General features: G+C 42.3%; 1 protein-coding gene across 1 annotated transcript in view; it reads left to right on the top strand.

Annotated features, from left to right (window-relative positions):
- GUCY2C (guanylate cyclase 2C) overlaps window positions 1-23,142 on the top strand; it is a 77,956-nt gene that overhangs the window by 34,777 nt on the left and 20,037 nt on the right. Inside the window, exons 11-20 of the mRNA XM_060026119.1 lie at window positions 3,698-3,779; window positions 7,076-7,181; window positions 10,382-10,444; window positions 11,046-11,117; window positions 11,577-11,681; window positions 15,538-15,624; window positions 16,755-16,887; window positions 18,925-19,062; window positions 19,868-19,956; window positions 22,656-22,747. Of these exons, the coding sequence (XP_059882102.1) occupies window positions 3,698-3,779; window positions 7,076-7,181; window positions 10,382-10,444; window positions 11,046-11,117; window positions 11,577-11,681; window positions 15,538-15,624; window positions 16,755-16,887; window positions 18,925-19,062; window positions 19,868-19,956; window positions 22,656-22,747 (967 nt within the window). The remainder of the gene's footprint in view (window positions 1-3,697; window positions 3,780-7,075; window positions 7,182-10,381; window positions 10,445-11,045; window positions 11,118-11,576; window positions 11,682-15,537; window positions 15,625-16,754; window positions 16,888-18,924; window positions 19,063-19,867; window positions 19,957-22,655; window positions 22,748-23,142) is intronic.

Here is a 23,142-nt window from a genome sequence, read left to right as displayed (position 1 = left end):
AAGGAAATGAAGGGAGGAAGGAAAGAAGTGAGGAATGAAAGACAGTATAACTATGAATATGCTGCTATTCAGTGCTAATCTAGACAGTGTTAATTTCAGTCCACTTACTTCTCTAACTATGAGTATCTTCCTCTGTTAAGTCAGGAGATTTGTTAACTGATCTCAAAGTTCTTTCCAACGATCATGTTCTATGACCTTGGGGTTATAAAACTCAATCTGCATTCACCGTCTATCTAGTTAAATAGGCTGTGATAACCACAGTAGCCACCAGAGGGCAGCAGAAACTTAACCTTAGAACTATGTGATACGGTGATTTACAAGTATGTTGAATTAAAAATTACTATATTTAAATAGTATGTAGTATATTTAAATATCATAATTATATTTCATGCAATGTGATGTTCATACTAGGGAAGAATTGAGAGGGGCTAAGGACTCAGCAGATATTCCCTCCAACTTATGCTGTAGTCTGGAGGCTGGGTAATTTTAGTAGACTGATGAGTAGAATTGTCTGCACTGTTGAAATTGTATTCCTCGTACTCACTGTTGTTTTTTGTGTGGGGTTGGGGTTATAAGAGTGGTGGTGATGGGAATGGAAGTGGTGATTGTAGTAATAAACGGAATTCACCAAAGTCAAATATGCCCACAATGCAGCTCCACCTCCAAGGGAATAATTTATTTCTGCGCTAACGAGAATAGAAATCCAGGGCTCACATTTTCACTGTTAAATTTTCCCCTTAGCAGAAAACAAAATAACAAGCAGAGGCAAAGTTATAAGTTAGCAAAGCATAACTCCTTCCAATTCATCCCTTATAGAAAGGTGCTGCAGTATGAACCTTACTAAACCCTCTACCTCAGAAAAAAAAAATGGTTAGCTCATTAGAAGGGCATAATGTGATGAAACAAAAATGGTTCAAAAATACATGTGACATGTAAGCTAAGTGTAATAGCACAAGAGATTTTTTTTTATGTGAATTTATTTACATATATTATTTGGGCATTTTTCTTTGCCTCTTCTTAGAGAGTGAGATGAGCAGGGCCAAGTTTTTATTCAATTATTTATTTATTCAGTAATTTTTTATTGATACGTGACCAGGTACCAGGTCTGGTGCTGCGTGCTAAAGGTATCAGGATGAGCAGACAGAACACCGGCCATGCCCTCAAGGGTCTACGTTATGGTGCCATGAGAGAGAATACAGTGTGAGGTGTTGAGGTGCTACTTGAATAAGATCTGGCCACTCATCATTCCAGGGACACCTTCATTAATTATATTTTTATTGTATAAAAATTCATGCACGTGATTTTAAAAGCCAAGAGTAGAAATATTCATAATGGAAAGAGTGTACCTGGTCCCACCTCTGTGCACCCCTGGTCTTGCAGTCCCTTCTGCTTCGTTTTTTTTCATATTTTTAAATAATATGCATATATTTTTTGCTTTGTAAGCTTTAGATGTTATCTATTTATTTCTTGTATTGATAAATGAAGATATAGTTCATTTTCACTAGCCCTACTTTTCTCTAAGCTTTCTCAATATAGTTATATCTTTTTGTCAATACATTTATTGGTGCCTTGTAATTTTAATTAATTTTGCATAAGCTTCGAGTTCTATCAAGTATATATAAAAGTTCTTGCTTCCCAGCTTTGTAAGATGAAGACGTTAGTGTCACTTTCCTTTCTTCTACCTCCTTCCCACCTCCCAGATTCTCCTGTATTTTGCTTTAATTTGTCTGGGCTGATAATATTTTTTTGGTAGCCATATGAAGCCCTCTGTCATTTACCTATCAGTTGAAAATTACTAAACATTTTCATTGTTATTATTATTTTTATAAAGTTAGATAGCATGTCAGGATAACATTTCTTTCTGTATAACTCCAATGTCTCTCCTTTGTGACACACACACACACACACACAAATGGATTTTTTAAATTCCAAATTCTCAAACTATTTTACTTCGTTTTATTTTTAGATGCGTCTTCCTTGATCATACTTCCCTAGAGTTTCTGATTGGGTCTCTCTTATTTATGCTATAAAGAAAAAAAACCTGTCTCCTTCACCATATTGCTATTACCTTCCAGCTTCTTACACACTATCTGTTGCTTGGAATCCATTCCATTTCTTCTTCTTGAACCCTCTAACTTCCTATTCTAATAGGGATCTGCTGAGGCATGTTTGAACAACGACTTTCTTGTACAGTTGTTGTTTCTTTTTTAATTGATTTTTGGCTGCATTGGGTCTTCATTGCTGTGCATGGCTTTCTCTAGTTGTGGCGAGCGAGCCGGGGCTACTCTTCTCTGCAGTGCGAGGGCTTCTCATTGCAGTGGCTTCTCTTGTTGCAGAGCTCAGGCTGTAGAGCGTAGGCTCAGTAGTTGTGGCGCACGGGCTTAGTTGCTCCACGGCATGTGGGGTCTTCCCTTGCATTGGCAGGCAGATTCTTAACCACTGTGCAACCAGGGAAACCCTCTTGTACAGTTTTATTATTGTTGTTGTCCTTCTTAATCTAGGCTTAGTCCTCTGCACACTCAGAGTCTGCTTCAGTGCTTCGTTGGGTTGGATCCACGTTTTCCTGAATTCCACTGACTCTTCTGCGAGTCTCTCAAATTCCTCCTTCTACACAGCTTCACCTACATGCTAATAAATCACATTCCTTACATACTTCATGGACTTCCCTCAGTGACCCGGTTGAGCTTGGAAAGGACCAGTGGGCAACACTGTCATGTACTGTTCACTCCACACTGTCCTACTTTTCCTCCGATGTGTTCTCTGTATTGAAAAACAGTTGTCTATTTCTTCCTCTGTGAATCCTCCTTAGGTATGTTGGTATCAAAGACATCAGATAGTCTTCCCACCAAAATTATTTGTGTGCCAGAAACTATTTTATGTCCTTGTAACATTTGATGATTCCCATAAGAAACGAGATGTCTAAACTATAAGGGTAGATGAAATTAAGCCACGTTGGAGCACATTCCAGACGGTTTTCCTCATAGACCAAGGAGGCAGGATCTGTATTACCAATGAAGAGATTAATAAAAGACAGATATCTTTTTTTAATTTAATTTTTATTTTATATTGGAGTATAGTTGATTTACAGTGTTGTGTTAGTTTCAGGTGTACAGCAAAGTGCTTCAGTTATGCATATACCTATATCCATTCTTTTTCAGATTCTTTTCCCATAGAGGTTATTAAGAGAATATTGAGTAGAGTTCCCTGTGCTATACAGTAGGCCCTTGATTATCTATTGATTATCTATTATCTGTTGATTATCTATTTTATATACAGTAGTGTATATATGTTCATCCTAAACTTCTAATTAATTTATCCCTCCCTCCCACTTTTCTCCTTTGGTGACCGTAAGTTTGTTTTTACATTTGTTTGTTTTTAAGTCTGTTTTAAGTTTGTTTTTACTTAAGCTTGTTTGGAAGTCTGTTTTAAGTTTGTTTGTTTTTAAGCTTGTTTGCTTGTTTTGAAGTCTGTGAGTCTGTTTCTGTTTTGTAAATAAGTTCGTTTGTATCATTCTTTTAGATTCCACATATAAGTGATATCGTATGATGTTTGTCTTTCTCTAAAAGACGGATAGCTTAAAAGGCCTCTCCTTTTCCCCATCCTCAAGTTATATTACACAACTAGGATCTTGTGGGGTGTGCGCATTGTCTTTTCAAAGGTCCTTACTGGTGCGTTTTCACCGTCTTCTCTGCCCTAGGCCCTCAAATGCTGCTGGTCGCCGTCTTCACTCTCACGGGGGCAGTGGCCCTGCTCCTGCTCGGCGCCCTCCTGGTGCTCAGGTACCTTGCAGCCCCTCTAACCTGCTGTGCTCCCCACTCAGAGAGGGAAGGGGGCGAGAGGGAGAAGGCACGTCTGTGGATGCTAGTATACATTCACAAGAAGCTCTCTGGACAGAGCTAAGATCATGAAGGCATTCAGCATCAAAGACCCCATCAAGGGCAGAATATTACTCAGTGGATGGATTAGAGCTTTGCCCTCAGAGACGTTTGAACTCAAATCCCAGTTCTGGGCTTTACCGGTCGTGTGGTGTTAACCATATTATTAGCAACTTAAACATGTTACTGGGCTTCCCTGGTGGCGCAGTGGTTGAGAGTCCGCCTGCCGATGCAGGGGACGCGGGTTCGTGCCCCGGTCCGGGAAGATCCCACGTGCCACAGAGCAGCTGGGCCCGTGAGCCATGGCCGCTGAGCCTGCGCGTCTGGAGCCTGTGCTCCACAACGGGAGAGGCCACGGCGGTGAGAGGCCCGCGTACCGCAAAAAAAAAAAAATGTTACTCAGCTTCAGTATCCTCATCTGAACTCTTGTGAGGAGTTGAAATAAGGTCCGTATCGTGACCATATACCAGGCATTCTACAGGTAGAAATAGCTATTTCTGCTGTTTTATTAGTATATTGTGGGCAATTTCAGAGTCTCTATATTACATACTTTCAGGCCGGAAGAGGCTTTAGAAATCATCCATTCCAAACCTCCTGCTTTAGCCTGAGGAAAGAGAGACCCAGAAAGCCAAATGGCTTGTCTGGAATCACATCACCAGGTAGTGTGTTGGGCCAAAGGTAGAAGTCAGTCCTTCTGACCATCAGTTCCATGATTGCTCTACTCAGCTTGGACATATGAAGAGCCTAGTGCAGTGCCAGAGACATAGTCTGTATACTCAGAAATATTTCTTGAATATATAAATGAATGAGTGAGTCCCACACTACCTCCTAATCTGTGTGTGTTAAACACACAAAACTTTCTATCCCATTATAGTATCAGGATCATTCCCATTTCCTAACTAAACCAGACAAGTTTTTCTCTATGTATCACACGCTTTGGTCTGTGTGTCACTGTACCTTCTCATGATGAGAGTCCAGTCTGTTGCATGTCCGTTAAAGGTTTCTGCAGGAAAGTGGGTAGATTGTTCTCTTCAGTCTAAAGGCAGAGCTTGACTCCTGTGACTCTGTATTACCAAGAAATGTAAGAGATGATTTACAGTGTATGGTGACCATTTAGTTGAAGGTAAGAGGAAACCAAAATTTGAGGAGAGTAAAGGCAGCCAACAGCAGGGCCACAGATGTGGCTATTGTCCCTCAGACACCAAGTCCAAATGGGCGTCAGCTTAAGATAGGATGAATCACAAAGTAAGAAACAGTAACAGGTGGAAACAGGCATTTTCCGTTTTCTCTAAGCAGGGAAGGCAGAGATAGGGCTTCCTAATGGCGAGAGCAATACTGTGTCCATGAGGAGATATGGAAGACAGATGTTATTCTTATAGTTTTCCATTCCAACAGCTATGCAAGAAAAGTAGTGAATGATTTATAGCGTCCTCTAATTCAATATGAATGGCAGTTGGCTCTGTGGAGTCCCAGGAGTCTTCTGCAGTGCAGAGATGAGAGCCTGGGGGCCTTCAAGGCCCTAATAGTCACACCACTTGCCACTAGGTCTTAGGACCAAAATCTTTGGCCAATAATATACTATTTTATATGTATCTAATAGAGGGGTAGTCAGAGTTAGATGGAAGCATAGGAAGAGAATAATCATTTCTGCTTAGGGGACATTCACAACGTCATCATCAATGACCTTGAGAAGGTGAGTAGGAGTCTGTCAAATGAGCACAAGCAAAGACAAACTCAGGGACAAATAGGCCAATGGAAAAGAATACAGATTCTAGAATCTGACACGAGCAAGCGTGAGAACTTGGCATATGATGGGAACATTATGAGTCAGTTGGGAAATGATGTTGGAACAGTAGGCTCTCAACATGAAAAAAATGAAATGAAAGCCCTACCTGAAACAATACACAAAGATAAATTTCATTCCATATGGATTGTAAATGGATTACAGACCTAAATGTGAGAAAGCAAACTCAGAAGAAATTAATAGCAAATGACTTTATGTCTCAAGTAGGAAAATACTTCTCAGTCAAGATAAAAAAGAAAAGTCAAAGAGAAAATAATATAACCATGACCTTAACAAAATCAAAACTTTTTATACAGCAAAGCTCAATAAAGCAATAAACCAGAAGAAGGCATTTGCAACGCATCAAAGGACAAAAGATTTGTTTTGCAGAATTTATAAGGAACTCGTGTTAATAAATAAGGCAAAGACAATGCAATAGAAAAAATGGGCAAAATTATGAATAGGCAACTCTATAAAAAGCTAGAAAATATTTGAAAGGTATTTAATCTCTCTAATAATAAAGAAAATGAAATACAAAGCAACAAACACCATTTCACATACATCCTAAGGGTTAAAAAAAGTTAAACAATGCCAAATGTTGTTAAGAATACGGAGGAAACAGGAATTTTCACAGTGAGAGGGCAAATTGGTGCAATCGCTTTGGGAAACAATTTGGCAACGTCTGTAAAGTTGTGAGTGTGCATTCCTATAACCCAAGAATGCTGCTTTGTCTATACTATCTGGGGGAAACAATCACAAATTCTTGACATTTTGAATGTTGGGTTACATGTTGTTACATTTTTCTCTGTGCTTTTCTATTTTCTTAATGGATTTTTTAAAAGGCACGTATGCCGAAGAGGAACTGGCTTATTTGGGAATCTGATGTATCCTCTGTTTTCGCCTCACGCTTTCTGTGACGTCAGTTGATTTTTTTTTTTTTTTTTTTTTTTTTGCTGTACGCGGACCTCTCACTGTTGTGACCTCTCCCGTTGCGGAGCGCAGGCTCAGCGGCCATGGCTCACGGGCCCAGCCGCTCCGCGGCATGTGGGATCTTCCCAGACTGGGACACGAACTCGTGTCCCCTGCATCGGCAGGCGGACTCTCAACCACTGCACCACCAGGGAAGCCCAGTTCAAATTTTTTATTATAATAAAGGGTTGCCTTAGTGAAGGATCTGAGAAAGTGAAATGAAAAAGAAAAAAAAAGAAAGAGTACAGAAGACCATCAGAAATCCTTACAGGTCCACAAAAGGTCAGCACTCACCAGTTTGGAGAACATGGAGTCACACCATTGGGCCAGCTGTACTCACCGCGTATCCACCTGAGGGCATCATAGCTCTAGATTTCTCCTAGTGTTCAGAAACCGAATGGCATGAATACTAATAAAAACCTATTGGCTGATTCTATTCCTTTCACAGAAAATATAAGAGAGACTATGCACTTCGACAGAAAAAGTGGTTCCACATTCCTCCCGAAAATATCTTTCCCCTGGAGTCCAATGAGACCAACCATGTTAGCCTAAAGGTAAGGTTTCCCTTACCTGGTGAATGCAAGGGCTGGTGCAACTTGCCAGGGACTTGACAAGACTTTGGTACGTGGTATGAAATGTTCCAGGCCAGGATCATTTGTTTCAGAATCCAAGACTTAGACGTTTTCTAACTCAGCTTCCTGTCTTTCCCTTGGCTCTTCATTGCACTAAATGTCAGCTACCTGAACCAATGAACACTTCGGTGGAGGCTGAGATACGGTGTGTTACTCATTCTTTGCATCTGACCCAGAAGAGAAATGCACAGAGTGAGAATTTTTTATGGAAGGGATACGGAAATGGGTAGAGCATTTGAGCTCCTCTAAACCTCGGGGAGCTACTCTGCTTATACTGAGGACGTGTGACTTACTTGCTCGTTGCTGACAAGAGAGGTCTCTGCTGATATTTGCCCACATTCTCCCTCAGCCAGGAAATCTCAGCAGCAGCCCTGTGATAACTGCTCCCATCCGCTGAGGTTGATGCGGGACCTAAGTGGTCTTACCTGCTCCCCACAGGGACCTCATGAGATAAACTTTACCATCATAATTTTGCTGATGAGGAAATTGAAGGGCAAAGGGTTGAGAAGCAGGGCAGGGTCACACACAGCTAGGGAGTCAGATTGCTACAAATGGTAACAGCTAACATTTCCTGAGCACTTGTTATGTGCCAGAGGCATTGACCCGTTTCATCGTTCCCGAGCACTTTGAGGCAACAGGGCTAGAAATTCAGGAGCGTGGCCACAGCGTGAACCCAGTCTGTGTAACCGTGAAGACCACGATCCTAACATTCACCATACACCACAGCCTTATCAGAGGTTTTATACCGAAGCACACTAAGAGGAGATGGAGTTCCAGAACCTCCACGTGAAGGAGTGAGCAGGGTCCCTCAGAGCAGGGCCAAGCCAACAGGATCGTGTGACCTGGGGTGCCTCCCTGCCTAGAATCAGCAAAAGTAAAATTGCTTCATGGGTCAGGTTTGTGCTTGGAGCCTCTCCGCCAGCTCCTGGCATTCCACCCCAAGTCCTGCACACTGCACTCTGGTGCCTCAGGTCCCCTCACGGCTGTGCAAGGGCTGGGTCTTCCCATCCTCCAGAAGTGCGCCACGCTCGAAAGTGATGCTCCTGTTACATCCTGAACCACAAAAATAAAGGTGCTGTTGGCAAAGGCCAGGGACTTGCCCGGCAGTCCAGTGGTTAGGACTCCGAGCTTCCACTGCAAGGGGCACGGGTTCGAACCTTGGTCAGGGAACTAAGATCCCGCATGCTGTGCAGTGTGGCCAAAAAGTTAACCAACTAACTCACCAAATAAATATTTCTAAAATTTAAAAAAAAGACCAATCTGTCTCAGGCAAGTGTCAGGATGAAATCGATCTTGTGGTCATTCACAGTAAAATGTAAACAATCGTTAAATTATTGGATTTTCACAGAGAATTTATTGACCTGAATGACTTACCGGCAGTACCCTGGGAAGGGGAGAGGAGACCTTTAGAAGGAGTGAGTGGTCCCCTGCCTCTGGTGTGACACGAGGATGGGCTCCCACGTGGTTCACCTCTGCCACGTCCCGCCACGGCTCCCCTCCTCACAAGCCCCCCCCACTGCCTCAAAACCCCAATATTGCACTTTGTTCTTTGGGGTTAGGCCTAAAACATTGTGTCTCTGCACGTCTTCTTAAAATATAAATACTCCTAGGAGTATACCCCATCTACCCCTTGTCAGGCATGACATAATTTTTATGAGTTAATTCATCAGTTGGCTAAGGAATAGGTCTTGGGGACAGTAACCAAGAAGGAGGAAGGTTAGAAGTGATTCAGAGCACTGGGGAGTCGCTGTCACTCTGAGGTGCAGCCCAGCTAGGGAGCAGGCGGCTGGGAATTGGCCTTCCGTCAGCAAAGTCAGCAAGAGGGGAAAATGCCACACAACCAGACAGGCGGTGGTTCGAGCTCTGGATTAGGAAGCAAGACTAAGGGGCGAGATGATGAAGAAAGCATCCCGGGCTAGAAGAGAGAGGGTCGGAAAACCAAGGCAGCCAGAGGGAGAGAAGTCAGCAAAGCCCCAGGGGAGAGCAACAGACAGAAGAAAATGGTAAAGATGCAGAGGACTCATTTGAGGATAAAACGCCTGTGCTTGCAAGAAAATGTCACAAAGTTTGTCTCGGTTGATTCCCAGGTATCCCTGAGTTAGGATTGCCCAGATAAGGAAGGGACTGAGGCTCAAATGGTTTAAAGGACGTATCGAGGCCTGAGGGGGTGAAAAGAATACTAGACAAGAAGTCATGCTTGGGTTCCATGTGTTCTTAGGCCACGTGTGGTATAATGCAGCCCTTTTGTACCTCGTGTATAAAATGAGGAACAGGAGAAGGGGAGACAAGTGGCATTTATTAATCTGCAGTGTGCTGGGCATCATGCTTGGAATTGGATATAACTTACTTCACTCACATTTTCAAAGTGTCCCTATGAGCTAAGTTTTAACAAATATAATACACAGGTTTTTATGAGAATCAAGTGGAAAGATGCAATAGTTCTCAATCTTTTTTCTGCCTTTAGACTGGCAGACCAAGAGCCGTGCTAGCCTGCAGGTGCGTGCGTGTGTGTGTGCGTGTGTGTGTGTGTGTGCGTGTGTTACGTTTCGTTCCATATTTAACTTTTTAAAACATTAATTACCAAATACAAACATCTTGGAATGGCATAGAAAATCCATGTTACAAGCTTCTTTTGACAAACCAGATGATCTGGCAACTCCAGGCTGAACCCAGAGCTGATGCGGCTGCCCTCTGAAGCCCCAGCACGGCGTCCCCACTTGCGTTGCTGCTTGCGCATTTATGCATGAGTTCGCAACTCAGATGCACAGCGTGCTCCCCTAAGAGCGTCTGTCTGGAGCTACAGGCAATGGCTCCCAATAGATGGGGGAGCTGAGAGAGAAGGAAGCAAAGGAAATCGCTGGCTGAAATAAGCCACAGGAGGAAGGGAGGGAAACCCAGGGTTAAGCTGGCGGATACTTGGAAGGAAGATACCCTTGGAGGGAGAGCGTGAGAATGATAGGGAACACAAGTCAATTATGACAGTTTTTCTGAGCCCGCCCAGAGTGCTGTGAGCAACTACAACAGATACAGCCCACCCGCAGAGCCTCTCAGCCTTCACTGGCAGGGGGTGGGGGGAGACTAGATATGGAGCTTCTGGAATAATTGGCCTTTCCTTGTTCCAGATCGATGACGACAAGAGACGTGATACAATCCAGAGACTACGACAGTGCAAGTACGACAAAAAGGTGACTCTAGTCTCCTCTGCTCTTCTGAACCCTCAAGCAGGGGTATGTGCTGGGCCTTCTGACTCATCGTCGCCCCAGCTCTGATGTTGCCAGTGCGATGGCCGGGGTGCCCGGGCTGACCCCAAGGGCTGTTCCTGGAGCCTTTCACAGGGGTGGGCAGGGCTCTGCTTCAAGGGTTACAACACTCACAAGTCATGAGTATATTGAAGGAAAAATAGAATTTTTGAGAGGGAGAGAGTGAAGGAAGGAAAAGGAAAAATTAAAGACATTCAGAGCAGTCCAGGCAACCCTGTATATATTTCAGCTCATTGCAGTGGGAATATGACAATCCCATGGGGGGGTTTGTATCTTCTTTCCCTCCCTCCCTCCCTCCCTCCCTCCCTTCCTTCCTTCCTTTTCATTTAGTCATTTTTAAGAAACATTCCCATCTGAGCCTACCATCTCCCAGGCACTAGTTACCAAGGATATAAACAGCAATAAAAGTGTTACCACTCTCGAGAGCTTACAGTGTTGTGGAAAGATAGACACGTGAGCAAATTATTATAACATGCATATGAGTGGTCATGCTACATTCTCTCCTTAATTCAATGGGTCTTTGCAGCGAGTGATTCTAAAGGATCTCAAGCACAACGATGGCAATTTCACCGAGAAACAGAAGATAGAATTGAACAAGGTACGCGTCCCTTCCTTAAAACCTTTAAGTGAGAAATAGCTTCACCCCATTCTCCCCAAGCATTGAGGTCCCTGGTGGAGCAAGGTGTTATTGGGGATGCTGACAGAGAAGCCCTCAGACCAAGAAATGGGTGACCATACTCGCTGAAAATTGTACCAAAATATGTTGAAGAGTGATGTTTGAGGGTGTAAAACATGTTGGCATGTCCTAGAAGGTGGTCCTGATGTGATTTGAGAGTACTCAAAGGTTTGTATTCAAGTCCCCTTGCCGACAAAAGAAAGGCTGTGGGGTAAGATGTAATTCCAACTGCAGTAGGAAATGAACTGACACTTCATTGTATCAAGAGCAATACATCTTCCCAGAGATCTGAGACACGGCACGTTTTATTAACATATTAGTTTTTACTCAGGCGCTCCTTTCTGGCTGACTTGCTTTGTAAATAAACATGTTATATCTTAGTTGCTGCAGATTGACTATTACAACCTAACCAAGTTCTACGGCACGGTGAAGCTTGATTCCATGATCTTCGGGGTGATCGAGTACTGCGAGAGAGGATCCCTCCGGGTAAGGAACCAGGATCGTTTCCAATTCCCTACTAGCCAGCCATATGCAAAAAAGAATATTTAGTAGCGACTTTAAAGGCTCACTCAGTGAAATAATATCAGAGAGTTATCAGGAAAAGTGTATGGGCCCATATGCTTGTCAAACTAGATCCCTCAGATCTTGTCAATCATCCATATTATATCTTTATAAGAAAACTAGCTAAAAAATATTCAGGAGTGTAGACTTGAGAAGACAAAGAACAGATGTGGAATAGTGATTGCCTCTTGATTCATTTTATTTTACTGGCATACTTGCTTTTGTATTAAAAGGAAACTGGATGGTCATTACGATAGCAAGGAGGCTTGTTCATAAGTCCTAGTTCTGCTGTCTAAATCCTACCATTGTCTCCCTTGGGAAGGATTGAGGATGACCCAGGAGTTGCCAGATGGGGTCAGGAATTCTGGCTGAACAAGTCCAAAGCAGAAAAAGAAAGACAGGACTGAGCCAAGTTCTTGGGAAGAACCAACTATCGAGCTAAGAATATCAAATCATTGGCTAGCTCAGAAGGGCAGGCACACACAGGAGCATTCACACAAAAAACAAAGTCAGGTGTCGAGGAAAAGGGGAGGGGCCGGAAGGAAACCAGCACAGTTGCTTCAAAGAGCATCGAAATATTTGCTGCTCACCTTGAGCACTTTCTAGGCATATGTTACAAGAGCTTTCAGCCTTTTAAATACCTTTGGGTAGGGTGACCATATAATTTCATTCTCAGGATCCTTTGAGAATGAAAGGGGGTACCAAAATAATTATGTGTTGACAGCAGACATAAACTGCAACCGGCCCCAAGCAAACCAGGAATTGTGGTCACCCTATGGGCTCCTTTCCAACCTCGTATCTCTTAAAAACCTCAATGTTTTCCCCAGCAAAGCCAGAATACTAATATTGGGGGCAGCAGCAGCTTCAAAGAGGTCCAAACATTCATAGTTCAATAAAATTTTAAGATAATAAAAAGTGCTGAACTAATAACTTAAATATTTTTGTTCAATAAACTTCAATTAAAAAAAAAAAAAGAACACAAGAGGGAGTTGCCTGACAATCCAGTGGTTAGGACTCCGCAATTCCACTGCAGGCGGCACGAGTTGGATCCTGAACTAGGATCCTGCATGCCGCACGCAGCGTGGCCAAAAAAGAAAAAAAAAAAAAAAAAAGAATGCAGCTTTAAAAATGTATGTATGGCATAAACTCAAATCTGTCTTCAAAGAAAACAATTATATCCCTAAATGCTATTCTCTCTTAAAAAAATAATCTAAGTATTCAATGCAAAATTTAGAAGAATAACTATGGCCTAAGGGCAGGAAACCGTCACAATTCAATTACTATAAAACTGGTAAATTTTTAAAGTGCATTCATGAGTTGTTTATTTTTTAAAAAACTACAAAACATACAGGCTTCTCATACTTCTAATTAAGTCTCTAAAACAAACATAAAAATACACAAAAGTGAAAATTAAAAAAAATAAAGCTATGAAAAAGATGCTTTCAATTATGAAAGAATGTCATGACTATTAAGTTTAAAAAATCTTTAAAAAAAGGAAAAACTTCAGAAACAATATAATCATGAAAACTTGACTCAAAGTAAAACCTTACAGAAGTCAGTAACAATAGAAGAAATTAACACTCCCATTACAAAGAAAACCAGACTCAGCTTAATTTTTCTAAACTTCAATGAATAATTCTCATCATCTATGTAAATACTGTTCTAAAGTTAAACAAAAAACATGAACATCCTCTAAATTCATTTAACATTCAACAGGCTAGCATAAAGTTGATACTTAAATGTGATTAAAGACTAATTACATTTATGAATGTAAATGAAAAATTATAGATAAAGTACTGGTAACTAAGCCAGTTGTATATGGAAAGTGTAATACAACTAGATACGGTTAATTCTACGAATGGAGAAAATATTACTCTAATGCATCATATCAAAAGGTCTTTGGAGAAAGACCATATGATCATTTTAATTGATGCTGAAAGTGATCGTTTAAATTGCTGCTGATATAATAAACACATTTCTAATAATAACAATTTCAGGTCTTTCAAAATTCAGTGTTTTCCATACAAAGGCTAGACCATATCTGATTCATTTGATTTCAGTGCAACAGAAATTTCCAATTAACAGAGCCTGGTCAAAGGGTTTCACACCGTCTTTTAATCCCTAAAATGCCCGGCCAACATTTAAATATCATATACGTAGTGTTTTTGGCTCTCTACCCTATGGTGGGAAACTTCAATTACCTGAGTGGTCCTGGGCACCCCATCTGGCATTGCTGACTCATGCTGGGAGCAGACCACACAGAAGCTTCTACAGGAAACTTATCCACTCCTTTGTATTGTGAACCTCAAAGCAAAGGCTGTGCCTTTGCAAACTACATTCCCCTCCCTGATGTAATCCTTTTAGGCTTCAACCCATGGCAAGTCCCATCAGAAAACTACTTTTATGGGGAAACAAATGAGAAAGTCTCTCCCTAGACAGAGTAAAAACAGTATACTTCCCATCTTATAAATATACAGCAACCGGGACTTCCCTGGGGGCACAGTGGTTAAGAATCCGCCTGCCAATGCAGGGGACATGGGTTCGATCCCTTGGTCCGGGAAGATTGCACATGCCGCGGAGCAACTAAGCCCGTGCGCCACAACTACTGAGCCTGCGCTCTAGAGCCCGCAAGCCACAACTACCGAAGCCCGCGAGACCAGAGCCTGCGCACCGCAGCAAGAGAAGCCACCGCAATGAGAAGCGCGCGCACCACGATGAAGAGTTCGCCGCAACTAGAGAGAGCCCGCACGCGGCAACGAAGACCCAATGCAGCCCAAAAATTAATTAATTAAAAAAATATATACAGCAACCTTGGCTAACCTTGTTTAGGAACAGTTGATTCATTCATGCAATAAACATTTATCGAACATCTGCTCTGTGCCAGACACTTACTAGATGTTGCAGATACACCAGTAAATGAAGATTATCACAGAATTGACATTTTCGTAAGGAGAAGAGATAGTAAACAAATAAAAACGTAAAAAATGTCAGTGCCCAAGGAAAGAGTTACTTAGGGTCTGTCTGCTCAGAACTCCTCTCCCTTAACTTGGCCTGCTATCCACAGCCCCTTATCTGAAATGACTGATGGCTTTGGACCCTCTGTTGGAAACTATTGGTACAGTACCTGAGTTAAAACTGAGCTTTTTCCCCAAACAAGAAACTATTGTTAGGTTCTCAGTTAGGGTGCTGTTTAGAGTTTTACTGCGAAGAATAGTTTTCAGCTTAGTTAAAACCCTGTATCTTGATAGAACCATCATCACGTTAATACTGTGAGTTCAAAATTCTAGGTCCTACAGTTCCCATGAAAGTCCAAGCTCTCTGTCTTAACGACAGAGGACTTAGAAAACAGAAGAAACACTTAGAGGTATTAAGCCAATGGATACAGTTGATCATGTAAGTGAAAACATAGCCTAATGAAGGAATTTCCTAATAGCAGTTCCTTGTTGAAAAACACTAGGGTAATTTTGCTGAGACAGAGCCTGCGTCTCAGCCCACCACCCCACTCTCCTGGCAGGTGCCTGCTCATTCCTTTACTCCTGGTGGAAGAACCGGTATATTGGATCTATGGTCATCTCCTGCTCATCTCCTTGGGATAAGAACCACCTAATGTTTCTTAAATCAGAGAGAAAAGAAACACATGTTCAGGAAAACCAGGACAATGGAGTTCCAACTTGTTCCTGAGCCCAAGGCCTCATGATCAGAAAGTCATTATTTGCCTGTAAGAGTCTTTCCACAATAGCCTCCTTCAGACAACTCATCTTCTTCTTTTTCTCCTGCTCAGGAAGTATTAAATGACACAATTTCCTATCCTGATGGTACATTCATGGATTGGGAGTTTAAGATCTCTGTCTTGTATGACATTGCTAAGGTAAGAGACCCACAAACACAAAAGACATTTATGAAAGTTAAATCTGGGAAAACAGATCTAGCAAGCTATTGCATTGGTCTCTTCATCTGTAAAATGATAATAAAAATAGTACCTATGTCATAGGGTTGTCGTGAGGATTTTATGAAACAATGCATGTGCTCCGAATAAGACCTGACAAGCAGGTATTCAATATATGTTGGCCATTATTATTTTTATTATTAAATTCTTTCTACTCTGGGCTTGGGGCACATATTTTCACAGATTTGCTGGAAGTAAAAAAATCACGTAAGGTCTCAGAGAAGATGACTGAATCCTCATCTTCATAAGAGAAAATATTAAGGGCAGGCATTCGTCTTGCATGAGGCAATAATAAAGCTGGACATGTATATTTCCCAGATGTGCTGTGAAAAGGAAGTGGATACCAGTAACTAGGGCCCCATTCAAGAATGAAGAAAAGCGAGTCCCGGGAGTAAGCTATGTGATACAGTCTTAAATCACTTGAAAGTCACATAGGATCAGAATCAGTTGGAAAAAATGTGCCACAATACCTTATTTGGTACATTTCATCCCTGGGATCAAGGCCCAACACCAGTTTCTGCAATACCACCTCTGGCCACCAGGGGGAAGCACATCAGCTCAAAAAGGGCTTCCTCTTTCAAAACAGAATGAAACATTCTATTTCAAAATAGAATGAAACCGTTTAGACTTTCGGAAATAATCTAGCCTCACCCCTCCCTTCAGGAAGGCAAGGCCTTATTCATATTTTTTCATTGAGGTAGCAGAGGACTAGAGACATACTCAAAGTCACAGAATAAGTGGTAAGCGGAAACGCTTTAAAAAAACAGGATCAGTCTTTGCTTCATATTATATACAACTACTAAACAGAGTCTTTAGACAACTGCCTTTTACTGTGTCACCTAAATAGACTCCAAAACTAGATGCAGTGCTTAGGCAAATATCGGGGTTTTAACAACATTTTGAAAGCTAAACAATGGAATTAAATTTAAAATTTGATGGTGATTTTATCTGCATGCCAAAATAATTTCAAAACGTCATTTCTTTCCTTAAAATAATGGAGCTGCTGAAAAGTGTCATATCTCTTTGTTTTCCTGTTATCTGAAAAACTACAGGGGATGTCATATCTGCACTCCAGTAAGACAGAAGTCCACGGTCGTCTGAAATCCACCAACTGCGTGGTAGATAGTAGAATGGTGGTGAAGATAACTGATTTTGGCTGCAATTCCATTTTACCTCCAAGAAAAGGTCTGTCATGAGTGAAATTTTTACTAGTTTCCCACTTAAAAAATTTTTTTTTCTCACAAGTCCATTTAAGGTGCTCAGGAAATGGTGATACTGATCAGAAAATAAACACTTGGAGTTGTAAGAGGCATCAGCTGGGTCATTCTCCAGCACTACCCCCTTCTCAGTGTTCAGTGCATGCTTGTCCAGTTGAACAAATCTCCTCTGTGGATTTCCTTCATCTGTGTGTCCTTGATATCAGGGAGAAATCATAAAGAAGTTATTGGCTTGTGGAAGCAGGACTGCGTGAAAAAATACAGAAGTTAGAGCAGTAGGAGATCTTAGAAATCGTCTGATCGAACCCTCTTCATTTGTAGAAGACAGAATTGAAGCTCAGAGAGGTTAAGAGGTTTGCCCAAGAAGACAGAGTACAAGGCTGAGGACCCGTTTCCCAATTCTAGACTTCATTCATTTATCTGTGATAATGATAAGAAATGATGATGATAAGAAAAAAGTCTTATCAGTAAAACATATTCATACCTATCCCTTTCAGGATTGTGATGGGGGTCAAAAAAGTAACACACAAAAAAGTGACTTGTAAAGTATAAAGGGCTTTTCATGTTGAACATTCACCTGTTCTTTACTAGAATTCTGGGTTAAACAGCCTCAGAAGGCTAGGACTCATATATGCCTCAAAATACTACCTGGATCCAGAAACTGAATTCTGCCTCTAATTCTACTTTGGAATCCTCTAGTTTTCCCTTAATGGAGGAAAAATTAGAGTTCTGCCCCCCACTTCTTCAGTCATGTCAAGGATGCTAGGACATTGGACTCAATCTAGTAAGTGCTTGTTGAGGACCTACTGTGTGCCAAGCAGTGCTCATCATGGAGTGAGCAAATCTCTTTCATGAAATGACTCACCTTCATGAAATGACTCACCTTGACACAGCATCAGATGAACTGCAGGCCAAATCCTATCCTTCTGGACATCATCCAGTTATACCCACCTATCTGTGGGGTCGGTTATTGGAAGTTTTAGCATAAGTAGATGTAGTTCCCTTCCCACAAGTTTAACCATTAGGATCAGTCGTTCAGGAATCACAAGCCACATGAATTCACAAGACACAAATTCAAAAAGCAGTGAACAGTTGGATGGAAAACTAAATGAGGAAAGTGTGCTTCATCTTAAGCATATCACCGTACTGAAAACACATGAATCTGTAGGTTTATTTAATTGAAAATGCTGAAGGTAGAAATCTCCAAAAGTCTGCAAGGAGCTAGGTGATCCTGGAAAACCTCCAAGGGATGTTGGAGGCTAATTAAATGTACGCCCTCATTATTATACATAAGATATGTGATAGCGGTCCAAAACCCAAGTGTCTATAGGAGCCAAACACAGGACACAGGAGTGCTTCACTCGTGTGAAGTAGACTTGATGGAAAGCACTAGGAATAGCAGGCACACTAGTAAAACGTGAGTAAAGTGTGTGCATTCTTTTTTTAAATAATACTGCGAGCACCAAAGAAAACACATCTGTGGATAATAGCTGACTTCATGACTGCCGGTATGTCACACCCAGAAAATATCAATGATGGTCTCTTTGTTCAAATGTTCTGTCTTTATTTTCTTTTAGGAAACATCAATATATGTATTTATAATGTTTTATATTACATAAAATATATAAATATATAGTTTTAAAATATTTATAGAGGCTTTCATAGGTTTTTGCCATATGTTCCGTAAGCTATTAAATCCTCAGCCTCTTACATTCTACTGCCTTCACCCCACAAATATTTACTGAGCGCTTCCTATACCCCAGGTGCTGGTCTAGGTAGACCTTGAGGGTTTTCAGAACTGTGATCCAGGCAGTTTTAGGGAAGGCGTTGCCATATCTCCTCACCCAAATCCTGGCATTACCTAGTCAGCTTGGAAGGCAAGTGTGTGTTCTGCCCCATCACCAGCATCAGTATGGTAGAGGGACTTAAAAATAAAAGCAAGTTGGGGACCTCTGGGCTGCTCACCCCCCGCCTCAACCTCGCAATCTCAATGCTGAACACACAGACCTGTGGACTGCCCCGGAGCACCTACGCCAAGCCAGCATCTCGCAGAAAGGAGACGTGTACAGCTATGGGATCATCGCCCAGGAGATCATCCTGCGGAGAGAAACCTTCTACACGCTCAGCTGTCGGGACCAGAAGGGTGAGAGTCTGACCCTTCGGGGGCCTTCCCTGGGACCCAGCAGGAATTCTAGGCTGACTGAGACCCCGAGGTTTCTGTGACCACATCTCAGTCCCTCATCTGCGAAAACAATGTCGCATCTACCCTCCACACTCCACAGGGTAGTTGGAGGAATTCAGTGACAGTATGAACGTTAGAGGGCTCTGAAAAGCATAGGACAATATACCACTGCCAGCTGCCACTACCGCCAGCAATTTTGTGAGATAGAGAATCTCGCCTTACAATTTCTTGCTTTCCTTCTGATTCCAGTAAGAGACGTGTGTCTGCTTCACACCTGAACTAGATCACTCTAGCGGGACAACACATATTTCAGTTCTTACTAAGAGCAGATCTATGGTTTTGTCACATGTCCTCTCAGGGAGGAAACGTCTCCTTCCGTTCATCCAGTCCTCGCTTTACTGAGCACTTATTATGTGCCAGCTCTTACCTGTCTGGGGGATGGAGGTGGCTAAGGGATATAGGGAGGACAGGCTAGGGTCTTGGTCAGAGGAAGCCTCCCTAAGACAGCAGTCTCTGAGTTAAGTTTTAAAGGGTTAGTAGCCTTAACTTAAGGTAATCTCCTGGGTGTAAGGGGGCATGAGACCCCTCCGCCTGGTGGATCGTCCATTCATTCACATCTGTCTGTCAAGTGCTGGCCTCGGCTCTGCCACGCTCCCACTGGGTACCCACCCAGGCACGGTGAACCAGTTCAGAGTCTGGAGGCTGCTGCTAAAATTCCTTCACGCTGCATTCTTTCTTGTAATTTGAATTCTTCCTACCCCACCAGAGAAGATTTTCAGAGTGGAGTATTCCAACGGAGTGAAACCCTTCCGCCCTGATCTGTTCCTGGAAACAGCAGAGGAAAAAGAGCTGGAAGTGAGTATATCTCCCTGCATGGAGTTTTCCGGGGCCTCTGCAAGAGGACCACAGACTGGGTGGATTAACACAACAGAAATGTATATGCTTACAGTTCTGGAGGCCAGGAGTGTGAAATGAGTTGCCAGAAGGTCATGCTTCTTCCAGAGGTTCTAGGGGAGAATCCATTCCTTGCTCCTTCCAGGAGCTTCCGGTGGCTACTGACATTCCTTGGCTTGTGGCCACAATGCTCTAATCTCTGCTTCCAGGCCACATTCTCCTCTTCTGTCTGTCTAATCTCCCTCTACTTCCCTCCTAGATAAGGATACATGTGATTACAATCAGGCCCATCAAGATAATCCAGATTATCTCCCCATGCAAGACCCTTCACTTAATCACATCTGCAAAGACCCTTTTTCCAAATAAGGTAACTGGTTCCAGGGGTTGGGACACACCCTTGAGAGCCGCTATCAGCCTACCATACTCCCAACTCAGGAAGGAACTCAAGTACACATTACATTCTCAATTTTTTGGAGCTAAAAGAGCAAGATTCCATGTGATACCCATATTAAGCTTATAAATACTACCTCCTGGTTAAAAAAATAAATACGCCAACATCTAGAAACAATAGAGAAATGTACTTTCACTCTTTCTATCCTTCCCCTGAAGAAAACGGAGATTTCCTCTGTATCTGCTTAATTTTTTTGTAATCCCTCACAGAGGCCTTTAAGGCCTGTGGGAAAAAAAATTCTAATTTTTTTTTTTAGAATTTTATCTGAGCTTTTATAATCCAGAAGATGGTAAGTAAATGTTTAAAAAATATTTATGGTCGGGGGGCTTCCCTGGTGGTGCAGTGGTTGACAGTCCGCCTGCCGATGCAGGGGACACGGGTTCGTGCCCCAGTCCGGGAAGATCCCACATGCCGCGGAGCGGCTGTGCCCATGAGCCATGGCCACTGAGCCTGCGCGTCCGGAGCCTGTACTCCGCAACGGGAGAGGCCACAGCAGTGAGAGGCCCACGTACCGCCAAAAAAAAAAAAAAAAAAATATATATATATATATATATATATATATATATATATATATATATATATATGGTTGTTAAAAAATTTTTTTAAACTTTTGTTCCTTGCAGGATAAAGATAAAAATATTTTGCTTTAATTTGCAAGCAACCTGCCAGATGCGGTTATGGCCAGACTCTGCTGGGCACGAATGGGCCATTTTTACTTCTCTCTCTCTTTTGCAGCATTAAAGGCAGGTTGTACCCAGGGTTCTGAGCTACATCTGCTTCTATCCTTGCTTCTCCTCATGCCTTCCTTTCCTCCTGCTTTTCTGGATCCTGGGATTCCTCCCCACACATCAGCATCTCTCTTCTCAAACCCTCCTTTCTAGCCTGAGTGTATCCACATGTCGTTTACAACCTCTTTCACCAAAGCATCCTCCTCATCAGTTCACTCATGTGGCTGGATGTTTCTGGAATTGGATATGAGGAATTCGACTGCATTATCTAGTAGCTGGTTCCAGCAGAATACAGGCCCAAAACTCCAAGACTTGGCAATGCCTGAAGAGCATCTGCTGTTTCACGGGCGGTGCCGTATCAGCCCATTTGTCAGTGCTTCTTCTGTCCCTTCTTTGCTAAGGCATAAGCCAGCAGATTGTTTTCCCAGGCAGGAGCATCACCTAGTGGTGAGTACAGGCAACCACGGTTCCATACCGTGGTCCTGTCCCTCCCCAGGGACTCTTGTTAAGGCAAAAGAACGCAGGTAGGGACTGTATCTAGTACCATTTGTGATCCTGTTTGGGGTCAGAGTGAAGAACAAACTTCATTATTTAAAACAAATGGTTTTCACCATGCTTTTTGATCCCACAAAAGCTGCAAACAAGTGGTATCAAACGAAAGATGGTTTCACAGGCTTCCTCGCGTCTCCCTCTCCCTCCGTACCTCCCCTTCCTCGCTTCTCTTCACCGCAGCTGGGCATTGCATCACCTGGGGAACTTAAAAATGTATAGATTAGTGTCCTTCGGCCATGCAACATCTGGGACATAACTTATGCTAAAGAAACTATTCGTTGTTTATCTGAAATTCAAGTTTAACTGGGTGTCCTGTATTTCTATTTGCTATATCTGAGAACCCTAACAAGGCCCCTTCCCAAACCGGTTAATTCAGAATCTCCCAAAATCATAAGAAGTTTTGTGAACGCTCCCCAGGCGATTCCACGGTCAGGCATGGTTGAAAACTAATGTCATAGAGCCTCACTCATTTAGAGTCACTTGCCTCGTACTCACAGAGCCCAGCTGTTTATTGCCATCCCCTGCACAAAGCCTGCAAACGTCCGTCCGTGAAGCATTTTGTCTCTCCCATCAACCCCACCTGGTCTAAATCAGTATCTCCATTTTCCTTAGTTTAGGATCGAAGGGAAGGGTTGATGGTTTATCACAGGATACTGAATAAAGTTCCCTGTGCTGTACACTAGGACCTTGTAGTTTATCCATTCTAAATGTAATTGTTTGCATCTACTAACCCTACACTCCCAGTCCATCCCACTCCCTCCCCCTTCCCCTTGGCAACCACAAGTCTGATCTCTATGTCTATGAGTCTGTTTCTGTTTTGTAGATAGGTTCATTTGAGCCGTATTTTAGATTCTACCTATAAGTGATATCATATGGTATTTGTCTTTCTCCTTCCAACTTACTTCACTTCCACCTCTTCTCTCTTCCAGGTCTATCTGCTTGTCAAAAACTGCTGGGAGGAAGATCCAGAAAAGAGGCCAGACTTCAAGAAAATCGAGAATACACTGGCCAAGATATTTGGGTAGGGCTGAAATTTTTACTTTTCCCTTCTAATTTCAGATTTTTCTAATAATAGCTGACATTCTGTGGCAGCTAAGTGTGAGAATGTCTTTTCTAATGAAAGATCACAGACTACAATACCTGTCTCCAAAAAATTAAAATGGTATGGAGATGAACAGACCGTTTTCTTGGGGGAATAATCACTTGAAACGTTAAGTACTGTACTCAAGGGCAAAACTTGCCTGATTCGAAAATAAATTCTGACTGATCTGTTAAAAATATAGTTCCCTGACCCTTCTGCAGGTAATTAGGATTTAGAAGTCTAGTACAAATCTGCACAAAACCCTGGATAATTCTGAAGATCAAAAAGTTTCTTACAGGGCTTCCCTGGTGGCGCAGTGGTTGAGAGTCCGCCTG

The sequence above is a fragment of the Delphinus delphis genome, chromosome 11 (genome assembly GCF_949987515.2).
Source record: "Delphinus delphis chromosome 11, mDelDel1.2, whole genome shotgun sequence".
NCBI lineage: Eukaryota > Metazoa > Chordata > Mammalia > Artiodactyla > Delphinidae > Delphinus > Delphinus delphis.
This window is presented reverse-complemented; position numbering and strand designations above follow the sequence as displayed.